General features: G+C 45.6%; 1 protein-coding gene across 4 annotated transcripts in view; it reads right to left on the bottom strand.

Moving 5' to 3' along the window:
* Positions 1 to 26,214, bottom strand: part of LOC147033928 (dihydropyrimidinase-related protein 2-like) — a 41,473-nt gene extending 15,259 nt beyond the window's left edge. For 2 of the 4 annotated variants that reach the window (XM_085873332.1, XM_085873342.1), the window contains exons 1-9: positions 24,475 to 24,782; positions 23,646 to 23,734; positions 21,434 to 21,618; positions 17,792 to 17,956; positions 10,109 to 10,170; positions 9,267 to 9,347; positions 9,046 to 9,114; positions 5,742 to 5,862; positions 363 to 519 (exon numbers count right to left, since the gene is read on the bottom strand). In XM_085873332.1, the coding sequence (XP_085729458.1) occupies positions 363 to 519; positions 5,742 to 5,862; positions 9,046 to 9,114; positions 9,267 to 9,347; positions 10,109 to 10,170; positions 17,792 to 17,956; positions 21,434 to 21,618; positions 23,646 to 23,734; positions 24,475 to 24,513 (968 nt within the window). In that variant the 5' untranslated portion in view covers positions 24,514 to 24,782. Of the gene's footprint in view, positions 1 to 362; positions 520 to 5,741; positions 5,863 to 9,045; positions 9,115 to 9,266; positions 9,348 to 10,108; positions 10,171 to 17,791; positions 17,957 to 21,433; positions 21,619 to 23,645; positions 23,735 to 24,474; positions 24,783 to 25,737 lie in introns of those variants that run through there. The other 2 variants (XM_085873312.1, XM_085873322.1) reach the window with 2 other exon arrangements.
* Between the last annotated feature and the right edge of the window lie 414 nt (positions 26,215 to 26,628).

Below are 26,628 nucleotides of genomic sequence, written 5' to 3'. Positions count from 1 at the left end.
AGAGGCCATGCCGATCACATGATCAGAAGTGTGTCAAAATGGCCACGTTCGTAAATTTTTGGGAAAATTGTGTAAATTTCTTCAAAAATCTTCCCCTCCAGACCCACCAGTCAGAATGCTACCAAATCTGGGTTACAACATTAGGCCAGGGCCCAGATAAGCTCAGGGTCCAGTGGTCCTATTTTTTTTTTCATATACAATAGTAATCTTTGCACGAGTCGACCGTCAATCAACTTTGGGAAAAAAAATATTTTGGGAAGTCCAAACAAAGTTTACATCAAAAACCCTAATACAGTTCACGATGGATAACTATGTGTGGCTTAAAATCATAATGGCTTCGATGTTGATGGAGCGAGATTAACCAAGCAAGCAGCGAAGCAAGGTAGTCTGGGGTTGTGGGGTCCGGACTCAGCGGGGGCGAAGTCACGAAAGATGCAGCTTTGGCCCAGTTCTTGCTCCAGTAGTGGGAACCGTCAGTACCCAAGCTTGCTGTGATTGGCTCACCAAACACCACCGTACCTAAGAGCGTTAAGGAACATCAGCATCCTGCATGTACTTACAGGGACACATAAGTGCACCAGTAGGTGATCAAAAAATCATGTAGAATGAGACTTATAAATGTGCCTGATATAACATTTAAAACTTACAAACAGCACATAGCATTTTTCTCGATTATACTCAGTTAAATCGCCAAAAACTAATACCGTTGTGAGAGTGTGGTCTCACAAAGCACATGAGCATCATGAACATTGCATCGGCTTATCCTCATTCAGATTATGGAATCCTTGTCCAAGATTCCTGCAAACTTGCTGTGGAAACAAACATCATCGAAAGTCACACACCTCTTCTGGCAGGATGGTTGCCCCCCATTACGGTGCTGTTTACACTAATCTACTGCAGTTGTGGTTGGGGTCTTCTTCTGGAATGCCAATGTTACAGTAAACTTTTTGAATAAGTGTGCACTCTTTATGGTCTGAAAGCAGGCCATCAGGACAGGTGAGGCCCCCTCGATTAGCCTCCACAGCTTTCTCTGATCTGCAAACACCACTTATGACGAGTTGTCAGGATGGCTTGGAGGTATACACATGCCTCGAAGCTGTCCAGCCTGGATTTGAATCCCGACCCAGCGACAGACTTCCATCTCGGTGTTTCACAGGAATGATTATGGACGTTGAATGGGCATCCAAATCAGCCAGCATTCGTCGATGGACGCTAAAGATCCCATGGTGTCCTTTGCGAAGACGGCACAAGCCATCACTGGCACCATTAATAAATTGCAAATTCTTGCCTTAACCAGCAGAGGGCACTGCATCAGTGGCACAGCCTTTCCCTTAGCCAATGATGCTACCCTACAGCCTTGTGCTGCAAACAGACGAAGAAGAGGATCACTTATGATACTGTATATCACTTAAAGAATGATTTCAGTGCTTCGGTGATCTAAAACACAAGACCTCGTCAGTAATTGGACAAGCAACTGTGTTTGCCTTACATTAATACGTATATAACCTTTCACGTTGAAAAAAACAGAAGCTTCAGAATTGGTGATGATCCCAAACAGAAATTTCACCTCCAAAGCAGTTTCCTCGAGGTGGCGAAATCTAACCGCCAAAAAAAATCTCATCAACGATACCTCTTCTCAAAATCGGCATTGCGGAGCCATTGCCAGAGCATTGATCCACCCTTTATCTTTGGAGATGAAAGGGTGGAGGAGATTCAAAGTGCTGCAGGTGCATCAAAGTGCTTGGCATCGTTCGGGCCGACAACGGAGTCTTGACTCAAAATGGCTGATTCAGCCAAGTTGATCAAAAGGGTGCGCAGATGTTTGTAACGGTTTCAGCAGGACAGGTGGTCCCTCCGGAAAGTGGCAGGAGCCCTTCACTGAAACCTGTCGAAAGCAACCCACCCGTGAAGCTTGTATTTTATGAATAAAATAAACCATTTCCAGAAATGGAAGGGGCACAGCCTGAAGGAACACGCGTGGAGGCAAAACAGCTGCAAAAAGCATTTTTTTGGTGCAGCATCGTTAATGTTTTTTTCCCTTCATGTTTGAAATCTAACTCCAACTAACCGACGTTTCAGGAAACAGAAAAGCTCATTTGGTAACAGGCTTGCCTCTGAGCTGTATGATACTGGCTTTGATGCTGGACGGAATCGCATCAAACTAAAACCACCATTCGGGTTTCTCAATGGCGGAGCACACCGTCCTTCGGACCGGTTATTGATCCAACTGCACCATATGCAAGGCAAATGTTAAATGTCTCGTCGTGTCTTTATAATGTGGGCTGAAGCTCTTGGTGCAGCTGGATAGCAGAAGTTTTGAAATGCAACTGATGGAGATGGGGTGGGGGGCGGGGGGGGAGATCAGATGGACATGGAACATCCAGACAAAATGGTGCAATACACAATGGTGAAAGGAGTATGCTTGGGGTTGGGGCAGTCATCGGGTTCTGAAGAGGTTTGAGCCTCTGCATCAATCTGCAGACTTCCCTTCGAGTTGTCTCATTTGGTCTAGGTTCGATGGGGTCCTGCATCATGAAGCGTGTCATCGCTCGGTCGGACGTTAAGCCGGATTGCCGGTCTGATAGCAATAACCGGTGGACGACAAATGATCCCTCGGTGTCTTTTTTAATGAAGAGTTGGCACCGTGCATGACACTGAACAATTTCCAAAAATTCCTGCCAAAACCATCAGCAGAAAGCTGGGTCGACCTCAAACCAATTCCTTCCCAAAAAGGGGGCACTGTATCAACAGCAAAAACGACCTTGACACAACGGTGCACGTGGTGGGCTGAACTCATCACCAGCACCTGTTGCATACGAACGACACACTACAAACAAGCGAACCAAGTTGGGGCACGAGCAACGACAGCAAAAACTAGTAAATCAATCTCGGTTCAACAAACGTGCAGCTCAAGAAGAAAAGAATGAAAAAAACAACAAGGATAGCAGAGCCGTGATCGATTCAATTATGGACAGAAGGCCGATAACGTTGAAGACCATCACAGGTCGACATAATACAACGTTGTATCGATGCAACTGTCAACAACTGTCAACACAGTGGATTTGATTGATCAAACCCACACCTTGCTACCTGGGAATGTCCAAATTTAACAATTCCCCTGTTGTTATGCCAACAACAAATCAAAGAAACTCTTTTCTGGTAAAAGCTGTGTATGAATGAGCACTTCCCTGCAGCTGCATCCTGAAGTCAGCAGCAGATTGTATAATTCTGCACTGTGAACCTAATGTGGAGACAGGATGGAAGGGCCTTACGATAACAACGACAGCAACAAACAGTTGGAAGAGCTTCTGTGCCGATGAAACAATCCTCCTAATCCCAACAGATAGCCGGTAAAGCACTTTCATTCCCAAGGAGTGGTCGCTTTCCATGCAATTGGGGTTCGGATCAGGGCCCTTTCGGAGAATGGCAAATGAGAAGCCTTCGCTCAAGAGGTCGTGCAAAGTGAGACGGCCTGTTGGAGGTATGGTGCGCGCCTTCCTTCCAATGGACTTGGTTGTAATGAACAGCTCCAACGAACGACATTGAGCAGCTAAAACTTCATGCAACAAACAGGTTACATCACCGATTGATGGAACCACCTCCGGCTGCCACACTCCCTCAACCTACAGAGGAAAGTGCACGCAAGTACCAGCGAGGTATACACGTGCGACGACATCACGCACAGGTGTTTATCTCGGGTATCAAGTCAGGGTTTGTACGGGACAGCCGGATAGACATAGAAATAGGTCGTGGTCATGCTCCGTACGATGCACTGTTCATGACGGCGTGGAATGTTTCATGGAAAGGCAAACTGTGTGGGGGCCTCGGGTTTCCGTTTCCAGTGTGTTTGAGTGCACATGTGTGAGCGGAAGTCATATGTACAGGGCGAGACATCTTTGGTGTTTTGGCCAAGCTGTAGCGACTGTTAACAACCAATAAAACCAGGGATCTTTCAGTAAAGGAGGGTAATGTATAATCATCCAATAGTCAAAACACAACACTGAGGCTATGAATGGTAGTTGACCACCAAGAAACCATCGGGTCAGACCTGATTCGAGTGAGTTAATCTAACATCAAGTTCATACCAACTGCCATCCTTCTTCCAGTGGAAAGTGTTGGTAAGTATGGTGGTCATTCAGATCATCTTGGACCATTTCCATAAACTCCAAATGGAGCTTAGCTGTACTTTACCAACAACTACATTGCGAACGCACATCATAACATACCCACCATGATTGTTCGACGCTTTCACAACTTCTGACGGAAGGTATGTTGGGGAGATGGACCAGGTAGAACAAACACCGTGAGGTTGGGATTTTCACGTTATTACTCACTCTTCCTACCCTGAATCACCATGGAGGTGGTAACAACCTTCTTCCATGTTGCACTACCCATGGTGTTTAACCCCAAGACACCTCAAATTTGTTTTACCTCGAGGCCATCTACTTGTTCATTTTGATACTTATTTTAGACTCATGATGATTTTGAGTCAACTCTTTTTCTACCATCGGCACAGGACAGGAAGCTGCATTGAGTAAGCTGGGCAAAATTGCCCGAAAGCAGGAAAGGTGGGGAAGCATTCCCCCTCCCACGTCCACACCATTGTCCCCAAAATAACCTCCTCAATCAGGGCCGGTGCAAGGGTATTGGGCGTTCAAGGCGAACCTTCAGTTTTGCACCCCAACCACCCCCGCAGCCCCCCCCCACCACAATGAACTTTCAAAAATGAATTTTGTGCATTAGTATGAAAAAAAAGTCTGCATTCGTACAGTAGAAGAACCAGGGGGGTCAATAGCACTTTTGGGGACTTTGAGTAAGTGGAATAATAGATACATCAGGTGGGGAGATAGATTGGGTTAGGACACATTAGGGTGATGCTGGCTGTCTTGCCCCTACCTGCTGACCAAATCGTGCCGTGTCACCTGCCGGCCATGTCATCAGCCTGCATAGCTGGCCTGCGACAGCATTGTCGTCCTGTACCACCTTCACCTGCCTGCTTTACCTGCCGTGACCACTGGCCTGCCAAAGCCAGCCTTGCCAATCCTGCCCACAAAACTCCCCAACGTGAGCCTGACTGCTTCCAACATTAGTTTGAATAAAATAAAAATCCTTCCAACATGAGCTATTATTTGAACAGAGGCCCCAACACTTGCATCTCGAGTGTCCTCCATGTATGTCAGTGATGTATATATATATATATATATATATATATATATATATATATATATATATATATATATATATATATATATATATATATATATATATATATATATATATATATATATGTGTGTCAGTAGATTTAGACTTTGCCTCTCCCACTGCCCAAGTCTGCTTGTTTAATGATGCAATTTCATGAATCATTCATTCAGTTGTTTTTTTTTGCCATGCCCCAACTCCCCTGCATAGTTTGTCCAGCGGTTGCACCGGGCCCAACATCAATCCTGGTCATATGTTCAGGATTTTCAGCTTCCGCACCTGAAGGTTCTCTAACGGAAAGTATATTGGGGGACTTTCAAAAAGGGGGGGGGGGTAATCTTGCCCCATCTTACTGACAAGTTCCATCTGCTTTTGCTTGTTTGTTTCATTCTTAATGTTTCTTTCTTTTGTTCTTCTGGATTCAAAAGTGCAGAAATCCTGATCAACAATTGTTTCATAAAAGTTTGGAAATGCACACCAAAGGGAGGGAAAACATCAACCCAATAGCCGATGCTCACCTATGAAAATGAAGTTGATCTCACCTTTCTTTCGAGACATTGCAATGACGTCGGCAGCACTCTTGCTCATCACCTTGGTGATGTACAATGGACAGTTTGTCTGATTGGCGAGCGTGATGGCCCGGTTAACTGCTTCAGCTTCCACCTGTAACCCATACATAGAAGCACAAGCAAAAACACTTCATCCATCAGCACAACCCTAACCCAACCAGACCCCACCTACGAGCATGCACAGATCCACAACCGTGTACACCTCCATCCATCAGCACAACCCTAACCCTCACACTCCAAGGTGCCCTTAGTCTAGATGTTCCATTTCTCCCTTCATGTGTCCAATTTCCTTCCTCGTTTCCTTGGACATATACATATTTCACACATCATGAAGATATAGCAACGTCAACTCTCATCCTGTTAGAATTTGCATGATTGGCTGGCATCATCACATCAATTGTTAATGCATTTACAATCTTGAGGAATGTCGTATTGTCCCAGGTGACGATGCCCAGTACATTCAGCATTATCTAATGGACGTTAATAGGTTGTGAAGTGTGCTGTGCTTGGATTCTGAGAAACGATCGATTCGATTCTATAAGATGTGGGTCATCACGGCTCGGGACGGGATAGGCTTTAATGGACATTTCATGTCTGGTATGCACAAGCAAATAACTACAGTGAAGATTCTGCACTTGGACTTACAGGGCAATGTAGATCACATGTTCAACTAGAACGGCACTCCGTAGAGAACATACCTCCACCAGGCTGAACAGTTTACGCTTTGTATCCCAAAGATAGGCCGGATCCAGATCCCGATATTCATCAAAATCAAATAAATTCGTCCTTTTCACACACCCAACCTGTCCACCAAGGTTGGTCCGAATCCGTCCACAACGTATTGAAATATCATGGGACGTATAGTTTTTGGACGCATCTCTCAATGATGGAGGAGGAGGAGGAGGAGATTGGGACCATACTCTGTGCAGAGCGTTGGTGCTGCTTAAGCAGTCCCCTTGGTTATTGGGCACAATCCTGGACGGGACGCCACTCCAACACAATATACCAGCAAGCTGGCACGAATTTTGCCGACCTCGGAAGGATGACAGGCCAAGTTAACCCCACCTGGTATTAATTCAACAGCTGAGTGGGATTTGAACTCAGGACCCGAGGATCCAAAGCCCGCCACCCGAACTATGAAGCCAACACCAGGCATAATGATGAAGAATCACTTAAAAATTTTAAAAAAAATTATGTTATCCGGATCTAGATCTTCACCACATCCAATAAATTGGTCCTTGTCACACTCCCAATCTCTCCACGAGGTTTGGCCCGAATCCGTCCACAACTTTTTGAGGTATCATGCCATATATCATTTTTGGCCCTCTCTTTAATTGGTGAAAAACATCACTTTTAAAAATTATAAAAATTCTCATATCCACATCTGGATCTTCACCAAAATCGAATCGATTCATCCTCGTCACACGCCTAACTTGTCCACCAACTTTTTGAGGTATCATGCCATATATCATTTTTGGCCCTCTCTTTAATTGGTGAAAAAAATCACTTTTAAAAATTATAAAAATTCTCGTATCCACATCTGGATCTTCACCAAAATCGAATCGATTCATCTTCGTCACACGCCTAACTTGTCCACCAACTTTTTGAGGTATCATGCCATATATCATTTTTGGCCCTCTCTTTAATTGGTGAAAAAAATCACTTTTAAAAATTATAAAAATTCTCGTATCCACATCTGGATCTTCACCAAAATCGAATCGATTCATCCTCGTCACACGCCTAATTTGTCCACCAACTTTTTGAGGTATCATGCCATATATCATTTTCGGCCCTCTCTTTAATTGGTGAAAAAAATCACTTTTAAAAATTATAAAAATTCTCATATCCACATCTGGATCTTCACCAAAATCGAATCGATTCATCCTCGTCACACGCCTAACTTGTCCACCAACTTTTTGAGGTATCATGCCATATATCATTTTTGGCCCTCTCTTTAATTGGTGAAAAAAATCACTTTTAAAAATTATAAAAATTATCATATCCACATCTGGATCTTCACCAAAATCGAATCGATTCATCCTCGTCACACGCCTAACTTGTCCACCAACTTTTTGAGGTATCATGCCATATATCATTTTTGGCCCTCTCTTTAATTGGTGAAAAAAATCACTTTTAAAAATTATAAAAATTCTCATATCCACATCTGGATCTTCACCAAAATCGAATCGATTCATCCTCGTCACACGCCTAACTTGTCCACCAACTTTTTGAGGTATCATGCCATGTATCATTTTTGGCCCTCTCTTTAATTGGTGAAAAAAATCACTTTTAAAAATTATAAAAATTCTCATATCCACATCTGGATCTTCACCAAAATCGAATCGATTCATCCTCGTCACACGCCTAACTTGTCCACCAACTTTTTGAGGTATCATGCCATATATCATTTTCGGCCCTCTCTTTAATTGGTGAAAAAAATCACTTTTAAAAATTATAAAAATTCTCATATCCACATCTGGATCTTCACCAAAATCGAATCGATTCATCCTCGTCACACGCCTAACTTGTCCACCAACATTTTGAGGTATCATGCCATGTATCATTTTTGGCCCTCTCTTTAATTGGTGAAAAAAATCACTTTTAAAAATTATAAAAATTCTCATATCCACTTCTGGATCTTCACCAAAATCGAATCGATTCATCCTCGTCACACGCCTAACTTGTCCACCAACTTTTTGAGGTATCATGCCATATATCATTTTCGGCCCTCTCTTTAATTGGTGAAAAAAATCACTTTTAAAAATTATAAAAATTCTCATATCCACATCTGGATCTTCACCAAAATCGAATCGATTCATCCTCGTCACACGCCTAACTTTTCCACCAACTTTTTGAGTTATTCCGCTCACAGACAAACAAACAGGGATGAAAACATAATTTCCGTCCATCTTTCGCTCCGACCCTCCTTCTTCTTCCCTCCGCATCTCTTCCCCTCCCTCTCATCCTTTCTTCCCTTACCTCTCCCTTCTCTCTTCAATTACATCCAATTGAAACTTTAAACCCCGTTATGAGCTGTTAGGATAGCCGAGGATTTCTGCCCTTTTTATAAACAAATAATGTGCACACACACACACACACACACACACACACACACACACACACACACACACACACACACACACACACACACACACACACACACACACACACATACACACCTGAGTACATCGTTTATGTTTCACAGATTTCTGTGTTTTTATCCTTTTTACAGAGAGCAGAACCTTCAAACTCCACCGCAACCCCTACCCCTTCTCACCTCCTCCGGTCGGCTCAGCACGTGCCCTTCTGGCCCTGTTATTTGCATCTCGAACACTCGCTTTTGTTCCTGCAAACACAAAGGACACAATAAATGAGGGAACATTCACCAAAAAAGAAACCATGGGGATCTATTGTTGACCATTTCATCAGCAAGTTGCCCTTCGTTTTTGCTGTGCCATCGGGTACTGCCCGTCGTGCCCGATACAAGAATGGCTTTACCTGTGCAATTATGTCTCCATTTTCAGCATGCACCTGTGCTATGGCTCCAAGCTCTCTGATGCTGCTGAATGCTCTGTATATCTGGTTATGCCATATGGGAGAAAAGAAAAGACAGAACATGTCACCACCCTACTATTAATAGGATGCATTAGTATTATCAGGAAACTAGACAGGCAGTTGACGCACATGCTTTCCACAAGAGTAATGAGTTGTTCTCGTTTGCTGATGCTGATGCTGCTGCCAAGTTTTCAAAGTCCACCATAGAAAAGCGTTTCTCTGATTCTAAACGCCCTTTCCTGTCTATCTATGCAACGTCCACCTGACCGGGTCTCGATTACAAATTATGTCTGCTTGTTGCTTCATTACTGGTGGCGTCGCTGTGCTCATAAAGCAGAGCCCCCCTCGCCCCCCCCCCCAAGTAGATCAGCGCAGGCGTTCACAATGTGGCCGGCATGCAATGGCCTACTCTTCCTAGAAGGGACTGGAAGATCTTTAACTCCTTCAATATTAGCCAATGCCATCAGATGGGACAGCCAGCTTAACAGGTGTCTGAAGGGTTGTGGGTTCAGGGAAAGGGACAGGGACGGGGTTGTGAATTTTTGGAAATTGTATGAAACTCATTGAAGAACTGCCTGTAATTCATGACCTGATTTGTACGATTTTGACAATGGGAGGTATTATGCGATGATCACTAAACTCTTTGGAGGATCCATGTAACGCATTTGCTGTAAAACTGAGGGAATTAGCTTCCTGGCAGGTTTTCCAAAGACTTCCCGTTTAACTTTTCTCAGGAGTGCTTCCAGCAACTTTGAATGGCAGAAACCAGAAATTTCTTTCCATACCTCTGCATCTGTGAGCTGGTAATAATCCTTGTATGCCAGAAACAATAGGAAGGCATTCACTCCTGTAATAAAGACAAGTTCACACCAAAAAACAAATAAATAAAAAAGTTTACAAACTTTTATCAAGTCCATTAGAGTGAATTTCCTTAACAACACTTTCACCAAGTTTGGCCTTTTGTCATTCTAAGACATTTGGAGCTCGTGGGCAAAATCATCTGCAAGAATGCATCCAAAGGATTAAATCACGAGGAGCAGGGACAACCAAAACCACCGACTGAGAGCATCAGGAAATGGTTCAAACATAAGTGGAGCATCTGGAAAAACTTTACAAAACCCTATTTCCTGCACCTCTTCCCAAATCCCCCACCTCTTCCAAAATGTCGCACTGCTTCCACAAATCCCGCACCACTCCTTCCCTAATCCCCCACCTCTTCCCAAATCCGGCACTCCTTCCCTAATCCCACACCTCTTCCAAAATCCAGAACAAATTCCAAAAATCCCACACCTCTTCCAAAATGCCGCACCGCTTCCACAAATCCCACACTTCTTCCCAAATCCCCCACCTCTTCCCAAATCCTGCTCTCCTTCCCTAATCCCACACCTCTTCCAAAATCCAGCACCTATTCCAAAATCCCACACCTCTTCCAAAATGCCACACCGCTTCCACAAATCCCGCACTTCTTCGCCAATCCCTCACCTCTTCCCCAATCCCACACCCCTTCCACAAATCCCACACCCCTTCCCCAATCCTGCACCCCTTCCAAAATCTAGCACCTCTTCCTGAACCCAGCTCCTCTTTCAAAATCCCACATCTCTTAACCAAATCCTGCACCTCTTCCCTAATCCCACACCTCTTCCAAAATCCAGCACCTATTCCAAAATCCCATACCTCTTCCAAAATCCTGCACCCCTTCCAAAATCCCGCACCCTTTCAAAATCCCGCACCCCTTCAAAAATCCCGCACCCCTTCAAAAATCCCGCACCCCTTCTAAAATCCAACACCCCTTTCAAAATCCCGCACCCCTTCCAAAATCCCACACCCCTTCCAAAATCCCACACCCCTTCCAAAATCCTGCATGCTTCAAAAATCCCACACCCCTTCCAAAATCCCGCACCCCTTCCAAAATCCCACACCCCATCCAAAATCCTGCACCCCTTCAAAAATCCCACACCTCTTCCAAAATCACACACCTCTTCCAAAATCCTGCACCGCTTCCCAAATCCCACACCTCTTCCCAAATCCCACACCTCTTCCCAAATCCCGCACCTCCTGATGGCACACCGTGTCTCAGTAGCTTTGCATAAAGGAATGAATGAGGTAAAATGTTATAAGACAGCAACATGAGAACACGTTTAATGAAGCCTTCTGGAATTACTCCAGCTGACAAGAAATTTCCATTTTTGTCGGTCCGACCCTGTGGAAATCTGGTTACACTTAGTAGTGGCTTTGGAAACGTCTCCTCTGTGCACCGTTATGCCAACACAATAAAATACGTGAATTAAAAGGAGAAAAATAAGCCAAAAAGACAGAAAACAATTTTCAAATCATTGCGGAAAGAACACCTGAGTGACCAAATTCTTTGAAAGAATTAAAGATGTTTTTAGAGTTTGAGTGCACATGGGCCTGGGAGGGAATTTGTTCAGGGATCGAGTTAGGAGCAGCAATTACGCCCTCATTCTGCGTGTCACTGTTCTGATCAGGGTACGTGGTTTGAGTTGGAACAGATTCATCACCACTTATGTTGCAGAGCTGATCAGGAGCAATTAAAGGATCAGGAGCTCATCCTTGCATGCCAGATTGGTGAGACTGATTTTGGCAATGTGAATACTTGTCCTACGAGTGTGTTCCTCTCCGGTTTCTGGAGCAGCATTCAAAACTGCCTGTGTTTTCGTATGGCCGTGTTCATGGCGACTCTGTTTAGGATTCCACAGTGGGCCCTGTGACTCATGCAAATGGAGGAATGAGGAGAATGGAGATTTCAGTACACACTGTTCTAGTGGGCACTGTCGGTACTGTGTCACAGTCAGAGTTGTGGAATGTAGCACCACGATTTAAAAAAAATTGTGGACATTGCATCAAGTCAACGAGAAAGCCGAACAGAAATAATTTGAAAGCAGAACTCGATGAGGAGGCAAATCAGAGATGGAAATGGAAACATGACGCGCGTGCGCAGTCGAGGCTCATGGAGGATCTACAACACAGAACAGACCAGGACACACATGGTCGAGGGATAAAATAGAAGAGGAATAAAGGGACATGGGGAAAAATGAGAACAAGTGCAGGGAGAGGAAGACACTGTGGGGATGAACAAGCTGAGAACACAGATGGAAAATCTCAATCACAGAAGTTGAAGCGGGAAACTGGGGAAAAGCAGAAATGGAACAAAAATATCGAAGGGGATGGTGAGGGAGTTGGGGGCAGGCGATACCTCTACCTGTTTTAAAAGGAAGGTGAGGCTCACGGGATTGCTTGTAAACGAGGAGACGGTGAATTTTGTTACATGAGACGATGAAAGACAATCGTACGTAGCTGACATCTTTTGTTAACTGCCTCTACGTCACGTGGTTCTCAGAAGTAGTCATTGCAACGAACAGGGATGCTCAACTTCACAGAACATGAAATGCAAAACAAATGTGTCCAGATTCTCCCATCGCAGACAGGTCAGTGGTCTCTCTGTCTCTACAGCCTCCTTTCTGGGCTTGCACCCTCTGCTCTTTCCATGCTTTGTCCCCAGCCCCCCTCCAGGTTTCTGCAGGGCTCACACGGTTCACAATCAACATCCTTCTGGTGAAACTCCCTAAATCCAGGATCACTGCTCACCTACTCTCATTCGTTCCTCTTTCTTTCCCACCTGTGGAACCAACTTCCTCAGTCTCTGCAATCTCATTCCTCTCTCAAGGTCTTCCAGACGGCTGTCCGCAACCATCTCAGATCATTCCCAATCCAAAACCATTATCTTTTCTACCCCTGTTAACCTCCCCCAATTCCCCCTCCTTCCAATTTTCCAGTTTCCCCTCCTGAGATTTTCCTTCTATATCCATCTTGTCCACCCCCATGCATGCTCTCCTGTCCCCCATTCCTCCCCACACCCATTGTTTATCCAAGTCTCCCTCTATCTTGTCCTTCAACTCTGCTGTTGGTGTTTCCCCCTCTCTACTGTTCCTTTTTGGCCTTTTACGTCCTGATCCGTTCAGTATACAAGCTCTTCCATGAGCCTGAACTCTGAAAACAAAGAAAAGGTGCAAATTTGGTATTTTCACACTCTTCGTGAATTGTAATATTAAAAGTCGTTGGAGCAATAACAGCACAATTGTTGCTAAAATATAAATAAACGTTACATTATCAGAGAAATAAAACTTCCCATTGGCTAATTCACAAAAATCAAAAAGCAAACGAGTAGATGTGTTAACGCAATTGAAAAGGCAGGACAGGTGCAACAATCAATTTTATATCAATGCCTTTTGTAACAAACAACAAACATCAAGAACCACATGTGCTTCAAATTGTGGTGGAGGTCAGCAGGTCAGGAGGTCAGGAGACGTGTCTTTATCTGGAAGCTCAACGGTTATGGATAGATGGGACATGTCCGGCACCGTTACTTCGACCTTCGAGCTTCCATGCCGGCCATCAAACAAATGGAGTAGCTGAGGAGAGCGTACAATGGCCGACGTGTTGTCTCAAGCATGTCTTTTGGGGTTGTGTCCAACTTTTGTTCTGTGCCAACCAGTCTGCGTACATTGGCAGACTTCACAAAGACCTCTTCATCCCCTGAGCTCTCAAGCAGCAGCTCAGCTCTACCACGTGCACCCCTACCCATTGGCTGATGGTGTTTATGGTGTTTGCCAAATTGGTCAAGTTATGTTGAAATGCAACTTGTCCGATTTTAACATGACACATATCACGTGGTCTGGAATGGTATGCTTTAATTTTGTTAACCCCTCTTTAACTTCTCACACAACAGAGACCAAGCTCACAGGTTGGTATTTTAGAATATTGATCAGTGAAATAAATATATATATATATATACCTGTAGTACTACATACTTAGTAAGGGGTTTTGTGAGGGGGTTGAATTGATGAAAATAAAATCAGGAAATAAGGGAAACCCACACATTGCGATTGTTGATGTTCTGTAAGTGATGTATCACTTTACATCCAAATCCCCCTCTCCTGAATCCCCCTGCACCCCCTCTGCCCCTGCATCTTCATTCGCCTTGAGTGGCTGTTGGGTTTGATTGAGGTTGCGTTGTGGGTGCAGTTGTTATCGTTGAAGGTGAATGTGGTCATCATGGATTGATTGAGGTTACATTGTGGGGTGAGGTTGGTGTCTTAGAGGGTGAGTAGGCTCATGGATTGTGGTTGCGGTGAGGGTGCTTGTAGGTTGGGTGATTGGGTTGGGGTTGTGGTGTGGTTGGTATCATTGAGGGTGTGTGTGTGTGTGTGTGCGCTCATAAATTCTGTGATTGGTTTGGGGTTGAAGGGTGTGGATGTGGCACAGGCATGTTGGGCGAAATGTCCTCCTCCCATGTTGGTATTTCTTTGAACACAACAGAGGAGAAAATGGAAAGTACATTGAAAGTAGACGACAGAGTGAAATCTGAATGTATTTGATATACAGGTAGAAAGGGAGGAGGGGGAGCAAACATTCCACCAATTTGTCTCCTCATGAGATTCTCATCAGATTAGTACCAAATATCATGAGAAATCAGGCCATTACTGGCCAAAGCACTGGGGGAGGACCAAAAAACCCCAAGCTCAGGATGAGGCCAAATGGCCCAAGTTCTGGATGAGGCTAATGGGCCTATCATTGACTCAGAATACAGGGTGAAAGCTTGACAAGCAAAGCAAGTTTGCATAAGGTTCAAACTAAACTTGGCCTGGAGATTTGTTTATAGTGTTGGTAACAGATATCCGCAATCACGTGTTTCCTGCTTTCCCATCATGTGCTTGATAATCGAGACGGGATGAGTGAGATAAGGAGGAGGGTGGAAAAGTGGGAAAATTCGGAAATTCCTGGTTAACTAAAGTATAAAGCGTGTTGAAATGTACGGACGACTGGTTTCACAGTGTGGTGATTGCTTGTCAAGATTACAGGAAAAGTTGAGTTGTTAACAAAAGTCCAGGTCAATTTGAACCACCCTGGGAAAGCAAAAAAATGAACAAAGAGCTCTCTCTCTCTCTCTATCCATGTTATATTTAACTACCTCCCACACATCATCAAAGAGATGTACTATATGCACCAACATGGAGGAAACGACACATTGCTACCGTCTTACCGACATCAAAAATGTGGTGAATTGGTTGAAGTCGAGCAATTCGTTGGCCATGTGGAATATGTTTTGTTTTGTTTATGAGGCTGCAACAAACTTAGTGGAGGGTGTTCAGCATAAAGAGGGGTTTACGGACAGAAACAGGGGTTTGTGGACAGAAACAGGGGTTTGTGGACAGAAACAGAGGTTTGTGGACAGAAACAGGGGTTTACGGACAGAAACAGGGGTTTGTGGACAGGAACGGGAGTTTACGGACAGAAACGGGGGTTTACGGACAGAAACGGGGGTTCACGGACAGAAACGGGGGTTCACGGACAGAAACGGGGGTTCACGGACAGAAACCGGGGTTTATGGACAGAAATGGGGGTTCACGGACAGAAACGGGGGTTCACGGACAGAAACGGGGGTTTACGGACAGAAACTGGGGTTTACGGACAGAAACAGGGGTTTACGGACAGAAACAGGGGTTTATGGACAGAAACGAGTTAACGGACAGAAACGGGTTTACGAACAGAAACAGGGGTTTACAGACAGAAACAGGGGTTTACGGACAGAAGCAGGGGTTTACGGACAGAAACAGGGGTTTACGGACAGAAACAGGGGTTCACGGACAGAACAGGGGTTCACGGACAGAAACAGGGGTTCACGGACAGAAACAGGGGTTCACGGACAGAAACAAGGATTTGACAGAAAGGTCAATCATCGATGTTTTCAGTGTCTGATGTTGAGCTCAAGCATACCCAAAGAGGAATGTACACGATCCTGTATTTCCAAAGGTATTGGAACAACAAACCCAAACTTGAAATGAATGAACCCGAATGACCCTCCCAAGTCCCAACCATACTGCTGTGTCTGTTAACAATATTGGTTCAAGGACAAAAATATATAACTTGCAGCTGTACGTTTGGACCAGTTGCAAGTTGAAGAAGACAAAATATTTTACTCCTAATTAAATATCTCCAACGGAATGGCGATCCGTCCAAGAATGTTTTTTTTGCCTTGAAACATTCATTTCCCAAGTTTATCATGAACGACCCAAATCTCTGCAAAGACCAAAGGCCTCCATTATTTAATTATATGTACTTGTGTATTTAAAATAACAAGAGAGTTCATAGAACACCTTACCCCGCGTAGTCTTGAGACAAAGGGACACGGACGGGGTCTATGAGCAGCAAATATGATTGGTCGTGATGATGTAAAATGGCATAATATTTTGTCCAAATACTGCTAAACGGAAGGAGGGTTTTGAACGTGCTGAAAAGGCGAATTGTGTCCCACAGTGTTCAAGTATACAATTAAATTGAAACAAAATAAAAATTCTAAAGGTCAGAGAAAAAAGAAAATTCCAAAACTTCACCGCAGTTGATGCAGCATCTATTACACCACCTTATTTAACACGTCACATTGGTTAATCGTGATTGTTGTTTGTGTCCTTTCTAGCATCCTTAAAGCCAGCAAGTTTCCTGTTTGGAATGATTTTCAATTTTGTTTAAGTGGCAGGCAGGGGAGACGGTGAAAAGATTGTCACTCCTCTCTGGGCGTGCGCGATCAGGACGAATTAAGAGGCAATGTAACGTTAAACTACAGGTTTGTTTTCTGATTCATGTTCAAAATATACCATACAATTGATATCAAGTTGATCCTCAATCACAAACTGAGGCTTGTGGACAGACAGAGAAAAGTGAGCCAATTGCTTAACCCCGCACTCTTTGGTGCAATTATTAAAATTAAAAAAAACAAGAGAAAAATATAATAACTGACAGACCCGTGATAATGGGTCCACCATGTGTGTTATGGAGCAATTGTAGGTGAGTAAAAAACAGTGAATGCATGAAGAATGGTTTGCCATCACACAACTGCCATGTTGATTGATAGAATTTACCTGAAAAAACCAAAACATTGTGAAAATAGAATGTTTGTATGTAAGTGTTAAACGTGCAAAAATTCTAACATTGGTTTGTGGGTCAGAATGATGGGGGTGACCAAACTCAGACAAAAACATCAACGGAACCTGGCACTGGCATCACCAAGGCATGGGGAATGTCCCAGAAAAGCATCTGAAAGACCAACTTATCCCTTTCAGCGGAGACAGGTGGTTCAACATATTAAGTCCCTTTGTGTGCAGCCTTTTTAGCTGCTGCTTACATCATCGGTTAGGGGTATGGCTATGCCACTGATGCAGTGCCCTTATTACCAGTTCACTGGTGCTCATTTTGCCGACCTCAGGAGGATGACGGGCTGAGTCAACCCCTGGTGTTAATTCGACGGCCACCATGACTCAAACGCAGGACCCGAGGATCCCAAGCCACCACCCCAACCACGAAGCCAACGCCAGGCTAACATATTAAGTCATAAAATATCAGTGCAAATCATTCACAGATGTCAGAGAGATGAAATATTTTGGAGGCATCACCTTTTTCATTGACCAGAATCTCCATCTCCTCCAATAAATCGTCACTCCAGTAAGTGAGATCTACATTGAGAGCGTAGTCACAACACACCTTGCTGTCAGCCCATTGCCGCCACTGCTCAAAGGAAGCTATCAGGCCTGCGCCAGGTTCTGGCACCACATGGTCCACTGGGAAACACCAAACAAGGAGGGTAAATAGGGTGGAGGATTACAACTTTATCCTTCCTCAAAAACCTGGTGGTACCTTGTTAAGTATGTCCCTGGTGTATGCTCCCCTTCCATCCCTTCCGTCTTTTCAAATGGCATCACAGCTGACTCCGCTCGTGAGAAGGCCAAATGCCTCAATTCTGTGTTTGCTTCCAAATCTCGTGTCCCCAACCCCTCACACCCTGTACCCACCCAAAACAGTCACACCAAACTACTCCTGGGCTGTCTCTTTTTCACTTCAGAAGGTGGAGACATTTCAGGCAACCCTCAACAACGATTCTGCAACTCGCCTTGATGGCATCAGCACACATGTCTGAAAAAAAACTGCTCCGCTGCTCTTTCACATCTCTCTGCTCTTTTCACCCTATAATTTGCCCTAGGTCATCTTCCATGGACTTGGAAGTCAGCCAACATCACCGCATTACAAAACCAAGGTACAAATACTAATCCCTTAAACTACAGCCCTCTTAGCTTACTTCCAATCATCAGCAACATCATGGAATCCGCAATCGCAGTTGATATGAAATACTTCCTTTTCGTCAACAACCTCATCTCAGATCAATTTGGTTTCAGGCCAGGTCACTCCACCTTGGACATGCTGCTTCTACTTTCCCAACAATGAGTGGAGGCCCTCAATGTCAGACAGATCAGAGTCGTCGCTTTCGACATCTCTCGAGCTTTTGATTCAGTCTGGCATCCAGCCTTGTTCTCAAAACTCTCTGCCTATGGTATCAAAGGCCAACTGCACACATGGCTTACTGACTTCCTTTCTTCTCATAGCCAGCACTTGGCTCTCAGTGGGATCCTCTCCTCTCCCTGTCAAGGCCGTAGTGCCCTAAGGCAGTGTTCTGGGCTGAGTCCTATTCCTAATCTTCATGAATGATCTCTCTGACTCTCTGGAAAATTCTCTTTATCTCTTTAATGATGACTGCACCCTCTTCCGTGACATCCCTCATCCTTCAGATTTGCCGGGAGGAGCCCATTTTCCTTTCTGCAGACCTTGACAGAATCATGAGCTGAACAAACACTTGGAAAATGTTTTTCAATCCTGACAAATCTCACACTCACTTTGTATCTAAAAAAGACCGTGTGAAGAACCCTCCCATCTTCTTCCTCAATAATCCTCTTGATCAGATTCAGTCACTCAAACGTTTGGGACTCACTATCAGTTATCTTTGTGACTCACGAGGGTAGAGGAGTTGAGCTGAAATCCGAATCCTGTTCAGGTTCCTTCTGATGACTCCAATGCAGTATTTGGTTTTCCGTTTGATTATGTTTGTACCATACCCTGATGCTGATGGACCTCTCCTAGCTTGTACATGTTGCTGTGTTTGAGCCTGGGGAGTAACTGCTGAAATCTGAAAAACTGCTGAAGCTTCATCTCCTGCGATGAGGCTGAGTCTTTGGGCCTCTCACTCTTTCACCGCAGGCAAGTCGGTGGTCTTTCTGTCTTCTACCATCTCCTCTCCAGTCTCGCCCCCCCTGCAGTGTCTGCGATATGTCCCCCCCATATTTCCGCAGGGCGCTCAAGGTCCGCCAACAATCCCCTTCTGGTAAATCTAGCAAAATCACGAATCACTGCTCGCCTTCACTCTTTCATTCCTCTTTTTTCCCGCCTTTGGAATAAACTCCCACACTCTGTTCAATCCCATCTTCCCTCCAGGTCTTCAAAACAGCTGTTCACCACCACCTCTTATCGTCCCCCATCCAAATCCTCTATCTTTTCTTCCCCCGTTAATTCACCCCAAACCCACCTGTTTCAAATTCCCTGCTTTCCTTCCTGAAAGTCCCTGTAATGTCCATCTTGTATACCCTGTGTTGCCTGCCCCCATCCCTCTCCCGTCCCTCTTGTCTCATGCCCCCCTTTCTGTGCATTGTGTGTTCGCTCTCATACGATCCTGGACAATACATACAAAAAAAAAATCTATCTGTCCGGGTTCTTATCGACATCTTTGTTCTTTTCATTCTTCTTTATACTATTTTTTACATTTCTCTTTATTCATTCAAATTCTTAGTTTTTCTTTTCTTTTATCTATTTTACTCTTTATTTCTCTTTCTTTATATACCTGTCGCAGAGAAGTGAATTCTTGCAGAATTTTTTTTTCTGTAAGGCTCACCTGGCTGCACCTGGAAGGGTTTGAGGGGAGAAGGGTTTCAGTTGAAACCCAAATCCTATCCAGGTTCCTTCTGATGACTCCAATGCACGATTTGGTCTTCTGTTTGATTGTGATCTTTCATGGGCAAACTACACTTCAAAGTTGGCCTCCAGAGCCAGACACTGGGAATCCTTTGTTGTGAAAAGTTCTTCCTTGGCAAACCCGAACATTTATCCACCTCAAAGACCTTCGTCTGCAGCTTGATGGAGTACTGCTCTCCAGTTTGGGCTAGCACCACTGTCTTACATCTTTCTCAACTTGACGCCATGGAAACCAAGACCTTCAAGATAATTGGAACCTCTCGCAATGAAGCCGAATCTCTGGACCTATCACTTCACAGCCTCCTTTCTGGTCTTATAGCATCTGGCTTTTCCATGCCTCCCCTTTCTCCCCCCCCCCTTACCCCCATTTCAACTTTTTGCAGAGCACACAGAGTCTGACAGTAACCCCATTCCCCAGAATTCAGAATCACGACTCACCTCCACTCAATCATTCCTCTTTTTTTTCCTGCCTGTGGAACCAACTTCCTCAGTCTCTTCAATCTCAATTCTTCCATCCAAGCCTTCATGTCTTCAAGACAGCCATTCACCGCAATCTCAGATCATCCCCCGTCCACAACCATGATCTTTATTACTCCCATTAACCCACCTCAAGCCCACCTCTTTCCAAGTTTCTATTTTATCCTTCCTGAGAGTTTGTGACTGCATCCATCTTGTACACCCCCCCCCCCCAAACTCCCCACGATGAAGGGAGTAGAAAAGCCTCGGTAGTGGGCATTGAATTTGTCCCTATGCCTAACATATCTTGACAGACAGCTGATAGGCAAGTGCTCTATACCTCTGCTGAGCATCCTGTCGGACGTACAAACATGCTAACTCCATATTACATATCATTAAAATATAAAATGGAAAACCTAAATGATTGGTACAACTTCACCATGAGCCAAAGTATAACAGCGTACATCCTTTTTGAGGTTCCTTGTGTATTGTGAAAGCTCAGGGTTCCTTTAAACACCTCACTGGAACAATTCTCCCTCCGATAGCTACTAGGAGCTCCAGAACGGGGTCGCCATGAACACAATTTGCTTTTGCACTTTTCACAACCTTCCTCAACCTTGTTGGCTTGGCAAGCTGTTGCCCAATTCCACTTTTTCGAACAAACGAGTGCCACACAGTATGCATGTAACACATTGTCAAATCACTCAGATTGGCTCGTACTTTGGACTGCTGATCCCAAGTCTACTATTACACATCATTCGGGTATCTTGAGACTGAGGACTCACCTATCATGGTCGTGCCTCCAGCAAGAGCGGCTTTTGTCCCCTGAAAGAAATCGTCTACCGTGCAGGTTCCCAGGTATGGCATTTGCAGGTGTGTGTGGACATCGACGCCTCCAGGCATGACCATCCGCCCATGGGCTTCTATGACCTTCACCCCACCGGGTACAATCAAGTTATCCCCGATCTGCCTGTTGGCACACGAGAAGAACATAACCATTAAAAAAGAAAAAGCGGAATCTCACACATGTCTGTTATCATGTCTGCCTTTGGCAAGCACAAGTCAAATTGGTATTCGTACGGTTGTCGCGCCAATGTTGAATACCGGACAGACAGGCCATAATTATTTACAGACAGGGCAAAGAGAACCTGAAAATTAAAACTGATGGAATGTTATTGCTGATATCAAACATAAATAGGCACTTTGGGTTGTGTTTGTTGCCAAAGGTGAACGAGTACCCGATGGGAATTCAAATTAATGGTTGACCCAACACTTTTTTTCGTGTGTGTATCCTTGGATGGTTCACCAAAGTTCCAAGCGTAAACGTCTTATCCAGGTAGCAAAGCAATCCTGTTGTTTATGGGCCAAGTAACACCTGGAGCGACCGCGAACTCTCTTTATAGATCACTCGACACCATTAAGGTATCAGGATCCTCAGCTCCTGCTTTTCGAATGGCTCTCTGATCCCAGGTGTGAATTTCCTACTTTACATGTCAGTTTGCACACGGTGTATTACGAGGAACGTTCAAGGTGTTCTCGAAACGAGACCTCCCCCCCCCCACCCCAACCTTCTCCAAATTTCAGAAGATGAAGAAGTTTGGTTTTATAATTATAAAAATTGAACCCAAAGCTAAAAGAATGAATTTTCATTCTGTGGTTCCTCCATCCCTTCAAGTATAGAAAGGCCAATGCTGAACCTAACGGCCTTCAGAACAAGAGGAAAGCCTCATTTTCAGCAATGCATACTTAATGGCTGCTTTCTCAGGTGTGCAGGTTGGTTTTGATTTGTGCAGGTGTTCTGCTGTTCCCACGGGAGTGTGAAAGCAATTTGTGCAGCACAAAAGCTCATTTCTGGTCTCATTAAGAGATTTGCTTCGTCAGGGTTCTTTAGCTTATGTGGAGGTGGCTTCCAAACAAACTAAACCTTGAAATGGATCGAGGAATAATCAACTGTGGGTGTGTCATTAAAATAATTATTTAATTTCTTTAAAAAAAAAAAACAAATCTCCACTTCCACTGTGCAAAGAGCAAATCATAAGCATCTCAAATAAAGTTCATCTCAGCGTGAGACTTCAGCACAATGACGCTGGAGTCAAAGTGCTACAAGGCAAGGAGGCCCCAAAAAGCATCATGTTTGGGGGTTACTCGATCTCAGGGGTTCATGAAGCATCATGATCTATAAAGTTTGGAAAAAAAATAAATCATTCATCAACTCTAACATGCTAAAAATATCCAACTTTTCTGCAGCAAGCTGACATATCTACTTTAACGGGCACTATTATTCCCACTTGTGGGGTTGGCTGGGGTAAGCTTAGCCAATGTCTTTCACTGGCTAGCCCGGCCTGACGTTCGACTAAGTAGTTGGGGCAGGAATTTTCAATTTTGGCCACAGTGCCGACGATAGCTCGCCTACTCTTCGCAAAGAACACCGTGCATCCATCCATCGGGACCATACTCTGTGCAGAGCGTTGGTGCTGCCTAAGCAGTCTCCTTGGCTATTGGGCACAATTCCTGGACGGGTCGCCACTCCGACACAGGATACCAGCAAGCTGGCACTCATTTTGCCGACCTCGGAAGGATGACTAGCAGAATCAACCCCACCTGGTATTAATTTAACATCCGAGTGGGATTTGAACTCAGGATCCTAGGATCCCAAGCCCACCACCCGAACCATGAAGCCAACACCAAGTTTATACAAAGAACACCGTGGGAAGTTTAATGTGGCAGACAGGACGCCCAGTTTAACGTCCTCCATGTGAAGCATTCCTGCATCTCCTATCGTTCAGAAAACTCCAACCTGGGCTTTTCACAACCCCATGCAAATCACGGACAGTTCTGCAGAGGAGTCACGACCCCCTTTACCCTACCACTGGATGTATTGCTCATTGCAGAGGGGTTATGGGAGTGTGCGTTGTGCTCAAAGAACGATTCAGTTGGGAGTGAATCGCAGAGTGTGGTGCAAGCTCACACCAGGCTAGACCATCTGAACGCACTTACTTGACCAAACCGTCCTCCAGGTAGATATCGGCGTGAAAAGCCTGATCATCATTAATGATTCTGCCTCCTTTAATGAGCAGTCGGTCGCTCTGTGGGTCACACACACACGGGAATGTAGGAAGGAGGGGTGGTCAGGAGAGATCTAGCAACAGGTACAACGACCGACCGTGAAAGCAACTACCTAACACATTGCACTCCAACGGACCATCGTGGGTGACCTTCGCATGATGCGACATCGTTGTCTTGCGGCCACATGATAAATGACGTAATAAACCACGTTTGTATTGCCAAGAAGTGCTCATTATAGAGGCGGCATTGTTTTTGGGCCACTTTGTGCAGGCATAAGGGACGACGCACTAATAAGCTGCTCGAAACCCCCGCCGCGCCCTCGGTCCATTCAGTCCCGGATCGCCAGCCATTGCCACCCGACGAGCTGCGCCCCCACTGGGAAAATTGATGGGGGCAGCCTTCCCCTAAAATGGATGCTATAAACCACCACCACCACCACCATCACCACAATCAGCATCGCTACTCTATCCACCGTGCAATACGAGTTCGGGGAGCCGCACGATAATCCTCCAAGCTGTAAGCGGACGTGCTCCCCGCATTAAGACAATCAGCAGCAAAACATCGAAACGAGCTACAAATGGGCAACAACATGAACAACAATAACAACAAAGGAAGGTCGCACGTCGTGGGAACGACCATGCTGCCTAACGCATCGCCGGGAGAGCCCCTCGCACAGGGGAATGGCACAGGGTGGAGGGATCATGGAGCCGCCATGAGTGCCCTGCGCGATCGCGATGCCGCTCCCGATGCGAACCCTCACCGTGATCCGTGGGATGTTCCTCTTGCCCTGGTACGACATGGCTGCGGCTCAGATGCACAAATTCTGCGTTGGGGTGTTTTTTTTTTCCCCCCTCCGAGCTACGATTTCTTTCCTATACCGTGGGGGCCTAACAAAGCGATCGTTATTGGGGGGCGTAATGGAGGGGGGGCAGCTGGGCTGGTTCAGTCTCTCTCACTCCCTCTTCTACCCTGATCCCTCCTCCTCGTCCTGCTCTTCCCAGAGATGAATATTGATGATGCGGTTCCGCCCGAGCTCCGCGTCGACCCGTCTCGCTTTTAGTATGGACGGCGTGATGTGGCGCTACATCGCCGACCGCACCCCCATCGCCCGATTATCAGCCCTTCCCCACTCTACAGCATTTCCTTGCTTGCCAACTCCCCTTATAATCATCGTCCTGCTCTTGCTGCTCAAGCTTAACGAATCGTGTCTGCTCGACCCACGGACTCAAGGATCCGCTAACCGCCTTCATTCCATGCGATTAATGCGCAAACATCGCTTTTCCCACGGTGGACCATTCGCGGCGGAGAGAGGGTGCTCGGCGGATTGAATGCTAGTCTGTAACGCGTGAAGTTGTACCGGGTACACCCTGAGAGGACATGTTCTAATCCTGGAAGGGGAGGGATCGCCTGGCCTTTGGGACAAGAACATTGAACATTCGGGTACAAAACCATCGGATGTTTATTGCGCAAAGTCCAGACTGTTTGTTTTTATTGAGATCTCCATTAGAGACTCTTCCATCAGGACACAGAGATATCTGCTCATGCACCGAGCTTGAGTTTACGGTAGAAAGTTTTGCTTTCGGTTTGTGAATTGTCCTCGCGGTCCTCGGTCCATTAGCACCCCACCCCTGACCTCGGACCTTGGTAACGCAACAGATTCTGGCAAAAGATGCAGGGCATTTGGTGCATCATATCCCAAACAATATACAACACCTTTTTAAAAAGAGGACAATTTACTTTGACTGCAAAGTGGGTGGAAACCCCTAACCCTAACCCTAACCCTAACCCTAACAGCACGAAGACCAGGTCGCTGGAGAAGAAAAACTTGCCCCAGCAGTTAAAAGATATTGCAAAAACATAAGGTATATAAAGATGGTGGTTACGGTGGCTGTGGCTCTGAGCTAAACGTGTAACCGGGTGGGATGCGGAACAGACAGGGTGGAGCAGATCGCGATGGTGATAGTGGTGGAGGGGAGGGGGGAGGGAGGGATGTAGGAAGGAATGAGCCGTTTAATCGCCGTACCGCCGCCTCGCCGAGGTTCTGCAGTGCATCCTTTCCTCCTCCAGAACTGCTGATGGTAAGAGGTGGTTGAGCCACTGGGGTTGTGTCCTCTGATCCATCGGGAGAGGTTGGAGACTCGATCGAAGGTGGCGAGGAGAGCTCAGGTCTGTTGGGGGTGCTGACCCCGGAGCTGCGTCCAGAGCGGCGTCCGACGTTGCACGACTCGAAGTCAATGGTCTTGTTCTCGTAGGCTCCCTCGACAGTACAAAACATCCCACCATATTTTTGCCGAGGCTTGGGACTCGCTGTGCCAGGCCGAGCGAAGTATACGGGCAGTTCCTCCTTCTGCTGGTGACCCACGCCTCTCCTGCCGGCCATGCCTCTGCTGCGGCAAGCGGTCGCTCGGGGATCTGTGAGAGACTAGCGTCAGGGGGGCTCACGACCGGGGGGCCTCCGTGCAAAGATTTGGTGAGAAATGCAGAGAAAGAGAAAGAGAGAGAGAGGGAGATGCGAAGGAGGGAGGGATGCAGGGGGCGTACGCGGTGATCGCAGGAGCTCGGGCGCCGTTGGTTGGACACATGCATGATGTCCTAATCGTATATCTCGTCTCGTCTCCTACCCCACAGGACTGTCCCTCTCTTCCATTGATCGAAGATCCACCATTCTGGCCACTTCACCACCCGAGAACGTCTGTGGAATGGGAAATGTGGGTTTGATTAGCGTTAAAGCTGGCCTTCATCCATACAGTACCGGGTGCCCAGCATCGATACGAGAGTGCACTGGCAGCCTCCACAACCATTCAGGTGGAATTGTCACATCCTGACACCCCATGGTAGCTGGTCACACAATAATTGGCATCATCGGCAATTGAAAAAGATATCAGACAATCCATTTGCACTCATCCCAATTAAT

This window comes from Eptatretus burgeri, chromosome 1 (genome assembly GCF_056783735.1).
Source record: "Eptatretus burgeri isolate ZD-2024b chromosome 1, Ebu_testis_v1, whole genome shotgun sequence".
In the NCBI taxonomy this organism is placed as follows: domain Eukaryota; kingdom Metazoa; phylum Chordata; class Myxini; order Myxiniformes; family Myxinidae; genus Eptatretus; species Eptatretus burgeri.
The sequence above is the reverse complement of the archived record's forward strand: the minus strand, read 5'-3'. Positions and strand labels throughout refer to the sequence as shown.